The 12,130-nt window shown below is 49.6% G+C and overlaps 1 protein-coding gene across 3 annotated transcripts in view; it reads left to right on the top strand.

Moving 5' to 3' along the window:
* Window positions 1–1,418: 1,418 nt before the first annotated feature.
* Window positions 1,419–12,130, top strand: part of TBC1D2 (TBC1 domain family member 2) — a 42,420-nt gene continuing 31,708 nt past the window's right edge. Inside the window, exons 1-3 of one of the 3 annotated variants that reach the window (XM_029201544.1) lie at window positions 1,419–2,078; window positions 5,474–5,615; window positions 7,984–8,131. In XM_029201544.1, coding sequence (XP_029057377.1) covers window positions 1,419–2,078; window positions 5,474–5,615; window positions 7,984–8,131 — 950 coding nt within the window. The remainder of the gene's footprint in view (window positions 2,079–5,473; window positions 5,616–7,983; window positions 8,132–12,130) is intronic. The other 2 variants (XR_003790646.1, XM_029201546.1) reach the window with 2 other exon arrangements.

Raw genomic sequence — 12,130 nt, 5'->3', positions numbered from 1 at the left:
GCTGGGACAGCCCCTCACTCTCTCCCCAGGAGGCAGCACTCCCACAGGCAAGGGCTCCAAGCCCAACCCAGGGCACTCCTCCCTGCTCCGACAGCGTTAGGTGGGAGGTCGAGAGCGGGATGCACACCACAGGGGCGCCGACGTGCCTCCTGGCTGGCTCAGCCAATTTTGTTACCAAAAATTTGGTCCTAGTCCTGATGCCAAATGAGAATAACAAGGACAAGGTTTTGAGGATAAAGGAAAGACAAATTTATTGATTGCCAGCAGATAAGAAGGGTAGCAGACTAATGTCCTGAAAACTACCATCCTGCCTTCTGGGGAGAAAGCAGGTGTATTTAAAGGAAAGTCTTGGGGCTAGGGTTAAGAGGAGCAAGCAAAAACAGCAAGAAGGCCCGCCCACGTTAATCAGGAACAACGAATGCACAGTAACAAGAATGTAAGTTTTAGTTTCCAGGAACAGAGGGAGAAGACAGGAAACATTTCGCTTAGAAATCAACCATAAGTTTTAGCCTTGTGGCCCTGTTACAGTTTGATGTTATTTATTAGCTTATTAAAAGACATTATTACCCTGTATGCTACTGACTTGTGAAATACTATTATAAATGATAATTCCTGCAGTTAACCGGTGTTAAATAAATTACTGGCAAAGACAATCTCAGTCTCTGAGCATAATTTGCCCCCAACAATGAGAATTTTAAGGACTACAGAGGGGGAGAAGCTAAAAGGAGAGGAGATAAGAAAGGGCTAGAGGAGGACCGTGATGCCCCTAAAGAGGTGGAAGGAAATGGGCTCCACAGCCCAAGTGGAGGGATGCGCCTAAGCCAAGAGGGAAGGGGAGAAACTTAAGGACAAGAGGTAGAATGAGACATGAAGTTGACCGAGCTTGTCAGGGCCTAGATACATATTTGTTTATTTACCCAATTTACCGAGCCCAACTCCGTCCAGGTACTGGATTCCAGAAGGGCAGCAGCCGGGCCCGGGCACCCCATGTAACGCGAGCAGTCAGGGAAGGAGGCGAGTGGGAGCTGGGACCGAGGGAAGTGAAGCCGCCGCGGTCAGAGCTGAGTCACGGGGGTGCTAAATTAGCCCCGCGGATAAGAAGCCCCTAGCAGCGCCCACAATCCACGCGCGCTTTGAGCGGCGCCGGAAGTGGCGTCACCGAGCCGGGCGTCCCTTTCAACTAATGGCCGCGCGGTCTGCCGTCCGACGGTAACCCGAGCGGCATCTGGGGAAAAAAGGCGGGAGGCCCATAACGCGCGAGAAGAGACCACCCATCCACGTCATTTCGCGAGTTACCAGAGCAGCGTAGTCGGGGACCGGCGTCTCTTCCAGCTTCCCTTTCGCCGGTTAACCTAGCTCAGGATCACCACGCCTTCAACCCGAGGACGGCCTCACGCCCGAAGCCGCCCCCCGTAAAGATGGCGGATAGGCACGGAGGAAAAGCCGGAAGAAGGCGGGGTGGGAGGAGCCGGCAGGGGGCGTGTCCTGGCTGCAGAGAGGTTCGGATGGGCGTGGCCAGCAGCCGCTACTGGGCTTTCCATCAAGGAGATGCACACACCGCAGCCAGCCGCGTCCCTTCGTCGCCTCCTGGGGGTGGGTCACCACTGGCCCTGCCCCTGTCCGGAAAGCTCCCTCTTGGAAGGTATCACCTGAGTTTCCGAGATTTGACCGGCGTTGGGCCGCAGACCTCCAGTCCCTCGACGATGGAGAGCACCCAGGAGAAACCCGCGGAGTCTAGTTCCCCCGTCCCCGGGTCCGAAGAGCCTGCCGGCTTAGCCAGGGACCCCGAAGTGTTGCCTCCCAAGGAGTCGGAAGGCTGCGCCCGGCCCCTGGAGACGGCCCCCAAGAAAATCTGTGGATATTTAAGTAAGTTTGGCGGCAAAGGGCCCATCCGGGGCTGGAAATCCCGCTGGTTCTTCTACGACGAGAGGAAGTGCCACCTGTATTATTCGCGGACCGCGCAGGATGCAAATCCCTTGGACGGTATCGACCTCTCCAGTGCAGTCTTTGACTGCAAGGCCGACGCCGAGGAGGGGACTTTCGAAATCAAGACTCCCAGCCGGATTATTACCTTGAAGGTAAATGGAGCAGTTTTTTTCCTTTTCAGCCGGGATGAGATCCCAGGGCACAGCAGGGCGCAGGTGGGTGGTCACAGTAAACTTACGATAATCACCGACCCTGATCAGCCCAGTGAACCCTGGGTGCCCAGGGTTTTGTACTTTCCAAAGCACATTCACACCCACTTCCTCACTGGGTTCCCACAACAAAAGCCGGGATGATGGACCCATATTACGGATCAAGAAACTGAGTCACAAAGAGATGAAGTGACTGGTCCGAGGTCACACAACTAAAAAGTGGTGTAGCCCACACTTGGAATCCCATAGCTTTTCTACCTCTCAGTACTGTGTCAAAACTTTTACTTTTAGGTGTGGCTAACAATGCTGTTCCCTTAACTTTCTTACTTGGGGCTGAAGTATAGTCAAGATGAGCTTTGCCATCCTCTCGAAGGCCCGGATCCTGAATTACTTTTCTTGATGTTGTGGCCAAGGGGAATGAATGCTGAGAAAACGTTGGCAGAGATTGGGAGATAAATACTTAGGTTTCACTTATCAACCTAGATTGTTCATTGATGCACGTCTAAACCTGTTTTCTCATCAGTAGGTTTTGTTTTATTATCATATTTAACTGAGAAAGCCTGAAGCAGTGCAAAGGCCATGTGCTTTGAAATCAGACAGGCTTGGATTCAAATTCTACATCAGCTACTTACTAGCTGTGTGACTCTGGGCAAGTTAACCTCTTAGTACCTAGATAGTTTGTGAGATTTATAACAGGTTGTGTAAGCACCTGGCACATCACAAGCACCTACAAGTTGCTGAATTAATCTCAGTGCCTAGAATACAGCCTGGCATCTAGTGGGTCCTCAATAATTATTTGTTGAATGAACACACATAGTAATAGAACCAAGGTCAGAATGTTCATGTCATGTCAAGAGGAAGTGCCCTAGAACTTAACTGGAAAGACAGATGTGGGCTAAGAGTTCTGGAATTCACACTCAGCAGAGGAGAGTGTGCCAGAAGACTGCCACCTCCCTGACCCCCACCCTGTCTTCCCACACCTCCACCCCTACTTGCAGCCCACTGGGCATCTCTTGAGCCCCCTGGATATAGCCCACAGCTTTAGTTCCACTTTACTGTCTGGGCCAGGCTAGTGACCAGGCTGGGGGGTGGGGGGGGATCAGCAAAAATAATGCAAATTAGGAATTCCAGGCCAGGAGGGCAGGCATTTTAGGGTTACTTGGCTTATGGGTCATGTGTCTGCTCCCACACATTGAATGCTGTCTACAGGGTCGCTAACACGTGCCTTTTACTATTCCATTGACCCGTGTGTGTGCCTGGCACTGTGCTAGGCGCTGGGGTGTGGCACAAAATCAGACCTGCCCCCTGGGGCTCAAACCACTTAAGGTCTTGTGAGAGACGGACAGGGAGACTGGCATGCGCAGTAAAATGTTCTGTAGGGACAGTATGATAAGTCTATACCAGAAAGGTGCCGTGACAGGAAGCGTCTGTTCCACTGAGTAGGTGGGGCTATCCAGAGAGGGCCTCATGGGCCAGAGTGGGGGTGGGGTGGGAAGGGGGCAACCACACCTTGACGCTTGAAAGAGAAAATCGGTTTTCTACAAGCAGACAAGAGGGAGAAGGATATTCCAGGCCAAGAGAGCCCCATGAGTAAACATAGGAAAACATGGTACAGCCTGGAATGTCCAGGCAAATCCCAGGAGCCTGGGGTATACAGGGGCCCACAAGATGGAGTGGAAGAGCAGAGGCCCGAGGGCAGGGCATTTGGCAGGCCAGGGAGCTTGGACTTTGTCTTATGGCCTGTGGGGAAATTGTCAGAGCCTTAAGCAAGGAAGCACTGTGAGATGAAAAAGTTGAGAAAGGTCAATCTGGCTTTTGGGTAGAGAACAAGTTAGGAAAAGGCAAGGCTGTGGTTCGGGAGTCCGTCAGGAAGTGGTCAGGAGAGAATGACGGCCGAGCTAGAGCTGTAGCAGTGGGGAGGGAGACAAATGGGGGCGGCTAAGGATGTGAGGGAGGGGTCAGGGGTGGCTTGTGTAACTGGCTGACTGCCTGGTTGGGGCAGTCACTGACAGCAGGGAACCCAGGATGAGGAAACCGCAGGATATACAGTTATATGTCCCCCTCAGTAGACTCTTAAGTTCCAAGAGGATAGGGCTGTGTGTGTGGGCTCACCAGTGCCTTCCACAGTCCCTGACACGTATAGTAGATGCTCAATATACACCTGTCCAATGAATTAATAAAATGGGTTGTTCGGGTATGGGCTGGAGCTTGTCAGCACAAGGTCATGGTGAAGCCCTGAGAGGGGCTGAGGTCTCTCGGGGAAAGTATATAGAAAGAGAAGAATGGTGGGCATCATTTTATCTGATATGATATCTCCATGACAGGCCGAGGGCCTCTTTCAGGGAGTCCCCAGCCTTGTGCACACCTCACCGTGGTCCTCTTGAGAAGGGGGCTTGCCCTGGTTGCCTGCTGACGTTCTCGCATGGCCTTGATTGTGGGCAGCTCTGTGAGGCTCACCATCCACTCCCAGCACCTACCCAGCTTCTGCAGCCCAACCGATCCTAGGCTTTCTCTATGTAAGTCACAATCTCCCGGCCGTAAATTGCAACAAATCTCTGGTCTAGAAGTGGGAGACCCGGGTTCTGGGACCAGCTCTGCCACCACCTGCCTGGACGACCTCAAAGCCTTAGTTTCTCCATCTATGGAGGGGGCCGATCACTCCCGCCCTGCCTCCCCAGTGGAGGATCCGGCAACATCATGGATATGAAGAGTAGGTATGTGGACCATCCAGTGCTGGGAGACTAACGACCAGCACCAACCATACCTCATGTGGGCTGCCTGGAGGGTGCCACAATGTTGTATGCATATGGCTTTCCAGTCCCCAATAACATCATCCCCAAAACAGGAGAGATTATCCCTATTCCACAAAGTCAGCTAGGACACTGAGATGTCACACAGGGAGGTAATGATGCTACTAGGGCCCCAGCCAGGTCAGAATTTCAAAGCTCTCTCCCTCTCTCTTAACACCTCCAAAATATTTTATCCAGTGAGCACATTTTGAGCACCTACTGCATGTCAGGAACTATGCTGGATACTTTACTTTCCTTACTTCATTTCACCCTCATAACCACCCTATGAAATGAGTGTTATCATCACCATAGGACAGATGAGAAAACTGAGTCCCAGAAAGGTTAAGGAACCTCTGAGTGGGAGATCAGAGCCCAATTATCTTCTGTTGCCAAAAAGCATGTGGTGTTTCAGAGGTGTCACCTACAGTGACAATTTTTTTTTTTCTGGGAAGGAGAGAGTTGCCAAGCCTCCCATGACCTTCCTGCATCCCACACCCAGTGCCACCATGCGGGCACAGGGCCTTGCCAACTAATGCTTGTGCTTCTCAGGCCGCCACCAAGCAAGCGATGCTATACTGGCTTCAGCAGCTGCAGATGAAGCGCTGGGAGTTCCACAACAGCCCGCCTGCACCTCCCGCCGTCCCTGACGCTGCCCTGGCTGGGAATGGGCCCGCCCTGCGCCTCGAGCTAGGTACCCAATGGGCTTGCCTCCTGCCCACACACCCGGGGCTCTTGGTGACCAAGCCTTTACCCTCCTTTTGGGAGTGAGTGGGAGGACCCCTCTGCTAAAGAAGTGGAGAGCCAGGGATGTGACTCAGGATGAGCTAGGGCAACAGTATAGCATCAAGGGCAAGAATACGGGCTCTGAGGCCAGGCTGGCTGGGCTCAGATCCTAATCCTGTGCAGTCTTAGGCAAGTTGCTTAACCTTTCTGAGCTTCAGTTTCCTTCCCTGTAAAATGAGGTTAATAAAGAATACCTACTCCTTAGGGTTATTATGAGGATTAAATGAGTCCTTACACCTTAAAGGGTTGGAACAATGCCTGCACATTGTCAGAGCTCAGTAGATGTCAGTTACTATTATGATGATGACAATTACGGAAAGATCTCAAGAAATGAAACTTTCACAGAGTTGCTGTGAGGAAGGTTAATGAGAACATGCAGTTGTTGTTGTTGCTTCTTAAATAAATGCTTTTGTGCTGTGAGTTGAGTAGATCCGTGATCTTATCCCCAGTGTTGCCGTGGGCAGAAGCTTCACCCCCGCCAGGTGGCCCACGTGATCCCAAATCCTAAAACATCCCAGCATGGAGGAGTCCGGGAGCTCATACCCCCCTACCCCCATGCTGCAGCCAGCACTGTGACCAGCAGGTTTCACAGTTGAGACAGACCACCCACCGAGCTGCAGTGTGTCTAACATGCCTCACCCTCAGTTGACAGGGAAGCCCAATGGGCGAGGGCAGGACCTGTGACCGGACACCTCCTAGACCCTGGTACCCGGATGCTTTACAGACTGAGCTCATCTGCCCTTACCCTTCTCCCCACTTTTCCTTCCCTGAGTAAATGGGCTTCATTTACCTAGTTGCCCCTTCCTGGATCTCAGATAGCCAGTCCAGCCACCTGGGCTGGCCATGTCTACCCTCTGGCCTACATGTCAGATCTAGGCCCTCGCTGCTATTGCCTTGGGTCAGGCCTCAACTCTTAGCTAGAAAACCACAGCAGTCTCCTCTCCAGTGTCCCCATGTCCCAGCCTGCCACCTCAGACCCAACCTCTTCACTGTAACCCGAGCCAGCTTTCTCAAATGAGCGCCTGAGCCCCACCCTGCTTCCGTGGCCACCCTCCATGTCCCAGGCCCAGTCCCAGCTTTTTAGCACCAGACTCAGGCCTCATCCTTCCTCATCTCACCTCTGCCTGCTCCCCCAGTGCCCGCCTCTTGCTGTGCACTTCAGCAGTACCAGAGGCATCCCTGCCCCCTCTTTGCCTGGTGAATTCCTGCTTACTCTCTATGGCCAAGCTCCACTGCCACCTCCTCCTTTTGCCAGTCTCCTCTTGGAAGCCTTCCGGGACTTTGCCTGCTAGACTCTGTGAGCCCTCAACACTTTTTGCAGATGGTTACATTGTGTTCTAGTCACAGCGTCCTTGTCAGCCTCTGCCCCCTAGCCCTCAAGGGTGGGGGCCATGCCTTTGTCACCTGTGTCCCAAGTATCTGGTACCCTGCCATGCACATTGGATATTTGTTGAGTGAATGTGTGAGCGAATACATTGAATTTTATCATTAATGAGGAAAGGAATGTAAAGCCCTGAGCAAAATGCCGGGTACATAGTGAGTGTTCAGTGTGTGAGAACTGTCCTAATAATGATTATTATATGTGTACCTGCACACTGTTACTGTCATAGTAAATGCTCCTTTTTATGGTTTATGATACTCATCTGTAATTTTCCCAGAGAACCTTCTGGGTGTTTTATGCTTGTAAGGACTTTCTTTGGGGAAGGGTTTGTTTGCTTTTGCTTCTGCACTTCTACTCACCCTCCCCTCCCATCTGCGGGAGAGCCAACAGCCCTGGCTGTGCGGGAGACTGCAGCCTGAGCTGACACGGTTGCCGGATCCGCCTCAGTCTAGAAGCAACAAGAAACGCCCCCAAAGACAGAATTCCTGAGTGTCCGGAAATCAGAAGAACCAGGTTATCAGAAGAATGGCTTTGGTTCAGCACACTCAGCGGGCCTCTTCTGGGCCAGCCCCTGCTGTGGGCATGGTTGCCCCACAATGACCAGGCGCCTGTCTCCTGAGGACGCTGCAGGGAGACACAGGAAGCTGTGGTGTAGGCTTCTCCTCTGAAGCCCTTCTCGTCCCGCAGCAAGCCTTCACCCTCCTGGACCCAGGGCCCCTGTGAAACCTTCCCCAGAAAGACATTCCTGGAGCCCTGAGCAAGCTGGCAGGCCCTGGATTAGCTGTCTGGAGACGGCTGCCCCACCTCTCCAGTCTCCACCCTGTCTAGTCTTTCTAAGTGCAGTGACCGGACCCCAGCCCCAGCGTGAATGATTTTCCTTTTCTTTGTTCCCCAGAGCAAGAGGAGGCGGAGCTAGAGGAGTTCCTGTGTCCCGTGAAAACGCCCACTGGCCTTGTGGGCATGGCAGCTGCCTTGCAGCCGGTCCCTGCTATGCCCTTGGCCCTTCAGAATATCTCCCTCAAGCACCTGGGAACTGAAATACAGTAAGTGCGGTGGAGCTGAGGGGCCTGCCAGGCTGCAGGCAGCACCTTCTTTGGAGCTTACAGTGATCTGGTGTGACTCCCCTGCAGGGAGGTGGACTTGGGTTGGGGGTTAGGGGCTTTATTTTCAATTCATTACATCATTACTTTAAAATACTACATTTGTTCTGATTTTTAAAGTAGTACACATTCTTTGTAGGAAGTTAGAAACATCTAGAAAGGTATAAATTTAAAATTACCTATAGTCCTTTCACCCAGACAAGCGTTCTTAGCATCACTTTCCTCATATTTTCTATATACATATATGCATAATTGAGATCATATTCAATGTAATGGAGTGGTGGCTTCACAAATGTCTACATATGTCAAATGCATCAAATTATTCACTTTTCACATGTGTAATTTACTGTATGTCGATTACATCAGCTTCTTTTTCATCTAATAATGTGTGTTATATACAATTTATATTTCCCACCGGCAGGCTTTGTTTTAAATAGTTCATAAGAAGATAGCACTATGGCCTGAGCTTTGGGGCCAAACTGCTTGCATTTGTATCCTGGCTCCACCAGTCATGGGCTGTTCTGCCCTTGGCAAGTTGTTTGATTTCTCTGTGCTTCACTTAAATTATTCGTACATATAAATACAACAGTATTTGCCTTACAAGATTAGTGTGTGTGTGTTTGGGGTGGGGCAGGGGGGTTATAAATGGGTTAATACATGTAAACTGCTTTAGAACTGTGCTTGGGGATCAGTAAGCACTTAAATATTATTCTGCTGCTACTATTGTTGCTCTAATTGAAGGGATGGAAGCTTTTGGGAATTCAGACTGTACCTAACGCTGATCCTGTTTGGGTGGTTATTTTCTGTGTGGACTTCAGACAAACTGGGACCTCTTAGAAAGCAGAATAGATTGCTCCCTGAACTTAGATTAGAGCCCCCGCCTCGTGTGACTCAAGCGAAGCATTTCTCTCTGTCGGCCTCAGTGTTTGAATTTGCTTGGGTAACTAACAGGGGAGTGATGCCGTTCTCAGGAGAGAAGCAGGTTTTAGGGAAAATATGATGAGTGTCCTTTAGGGTCTGCTGGCTAGAGATGGAACTACCCCACAGGCATTTGGATGGAAAGGCCTAGAACTCAGGAGAGAGATCTGAGCCAGAGAGAGAGACTTCGGGGGTATGGGACCTGGTTGAGCCCCCCAGGGTGAGAGGACAAGGTTGGCGCCCTGCAGGGGATCTTCCCTTGGGAGGAGCTGGAGGGCACTGGGTACATGGGGAGCCTGCTGTGGGGACAGGGGACCTGAGAAGGCCAGCCACCCAGCCAGTGTGTGTCCAGGGCGGTCTCACCAAGATTAAGCCAGGTTCGTGCCTAATGATGGCCACCCAACAACAGAAGCAGAACCGAGAACCTGCAGAGACCAAGAAAGGAAGTTTCCGAGGATCAGTCAGTTATGTGTCATAAACCACAGAAAATGTGAGACGGTTTTCCAAGTGCCCTGGCTGCTGACAGCCCCGGAAAGACCAGGGTTGCCCTTGTCTCCTGCACCCCCTTTCCCTGGTGGGTCTTGGTGCTTGCTCTTGGGTCTGCCATGAGCCCAGGTCATACTCGAGGAAGGACACTGTGCTAGGTGCTTTACACTCTCAACAAGATGTCTGGACAAACCTGTGAAGTGGTATCTAATGGTTAAGTTCTCAGACCATGGATTAGACATCCAAGTCTATTGCTCAGCCCCACCATTTACTCGTTCTTTGGCTTTGGTTACCTATCCTTTCCAAATCAAAGTTCTCACTGTGCAGTGGAGGTTATAATAGTGCTTACTTCATTGGACTGTTGTGAGGAGTAAAAGAGTTAAATGCATGTGGGTGAAGATTAGATGAGTTGAATTCCTAGGGTTTATCTTAGACCTGGCCCATGCAAGGGCCCAGTCATTGTTTGTTGTGGATATGTTCCTCATCCCATTGCAGCTGGGAAAATCCAGGCTCAGAGAGGATAAATGTCCTGCCCAAGGTTATCTATCCTTCCAGAACAAGTCCTTGTGACCACTACTCCCACGCTGACCAGGCCTTTCAGACCTAGAGCTAAACCTACACAGAAGATGATCCATGAACTGCTCCAAGCAAAGTCAATACATTTATGAAACGGAGATGCCTCTTCCAAGCACAGTAGTTTGGCTGGGTAATGGCCACCTGGGCTGTGACGGTAGTTAGTGAGCTGCCCATCCTCAGAGGAGACGTGTGCTAGGGCTTAGAATGATCTTTGTTGCCCTGAAGTTGGGGTTTCTATGCCTTCCCACACCCCAGGGGTGACTGCTTGTGAGGCCCTAGACATATTGGGGAGGCTGCAGCCCCTGGACAAGGGGAAGTATGGGCAACAGTGATGGTCACCCCACCCAGCCAGTGCCCCTGGCCGTAGGGATGTGCCCCAGGGTCCTTGCCAAATCATGTGGCCTGTGGTGTGTGAGATCCATGTAATGGGGCTCAGAAAGACGCAGCACAGAGTGGTACTCAGTAAATAGTGCCTCTCATGGTCATCATTCATACTAATATGACCACCACCCTTTTATCTTTAGATGGGTAAAGTAAGAACTAAGAAGAGGAAATGACTAGCCCAAGGAGCCAGGGCTCCTTATTTAAGGTCAGGTGTCAGGAGTGCTGAGTTCTAATTTCTTCTCTGTTCTAAATTTAATTGATTAATTTTACCTTCCATCAGTCATCTGTACTCTCCATTGAAGTACAATCTCACTCTTTTCCTATTCGAGACCCAACTATACCAAAAAACTGCATTTTGTTTTAAAAACAAGCTTAAGATCAAATGATAGTTCTTTGAAAAGATTAGCAAAGTTGACAAACATTTATCTAGAAAGACCAGGAAAAGAAAGCAGACTCAAGTGACTAAAATCAGGAACAAGAGAGGGGACGTTACTACCAACCTTACAGAAATAAAAAGGTTTATAAGGGAATACCATGAACAATTCTACGCTAATAAATTAGATAACTTAGATGAAATGGACAAATTCCTAGAAAGACAAATTACTGAAACTGACTCAAGAAGAAATAGAAAATCTAAATAGACCTGTAGCAAGTAAAGAGATTGAATTAGTTATCAAAAAATTACACCCCACCCCACCAACACACACACATGCACACACACAAAAACCTAGGACCAGATAACTTCACTGGTGAAGTCTACCAAACATTAAAGAATAAATACCAATTCTTCACAAACTGTACTACCACCCCCCACAAAAAAAGAGGAAAGAGCATTTCCCAATTCATTCTATAAGGCCAATATTACCCTGATAACCAAAACCACACAAAGGTAATGTTTTGAACACCCAGAGCCTTCACCTAGACTCTCCTTATATTAATTTTGCCAGCAGGCTTCTTTTTCTAACTTCACAGAGGGCATGGACCTTCATGAATCTCAGCTTTATGTAAGAATTTCAGTTTTAACTTCATACTTTGCATGGGTCCAAAACCTTGTTTTCTTTCCTCCTTTGCAACCAAGGTTCTAGGTTTCTGGTATCAACAGTTTATTTCTGATCACAAGAAAAAATAAATGTAACTATGGGTGGTGATAGGTGTTAGCTAGACTTACTGTGGTGATCCTTTTGCAATAAGTATATGTATTAAATCAAGATGTTGTACACTTGAAACTAATATAATATTACATGTCAATTATATCTCAATTTAAAAAAAGCAGTTGATCCCTGGACAAACTCGTGTCCTCGCCAACTTTCACAATAATAATGCTGCAAACAAACACTTCAAAATTCAGTGTCATATAATAATGAACATTCATTTCCTGCACATCTGGGTTCACGTGATACAGGCTAGGTTCACCTGGTCTTGGCTCCAAGCCGTTGGGAAGATCTAGGTTTCCTCCACATATTTCTCACGTTCCATGGACCAGCAGCTATGAGGCATGTTCCTCAAGAGGGCAAGCCCTACATGCAAGCACATTTTAAGCCTATATTTACATTATATCTGCCAACATCCCTTTGGCGA

This window comes from Monodon monoceros, unplaced genomic scaffold (assembly GCF_005190385.1).
Source record: "Monodon monoceros isolate NGI ecotype Baffin Bay Population unplaced genomic scaffold, NGI_Narwhal_1 Super_Scaffold_5, whole genome shotgun sequence".
Taxonomy (NCBI): domain Eukaryota; kingdom Metazoa; phylum Chordata; class Mammalia; order Artiodactyla; family Monodontidae; genus Monodon; species Monodon monoceros.
The sequence above is the reverse complement of the archived record's forward strand: the minus strand, read 5'-3'. Positions and strand labels throughout refer to the sequence as shown.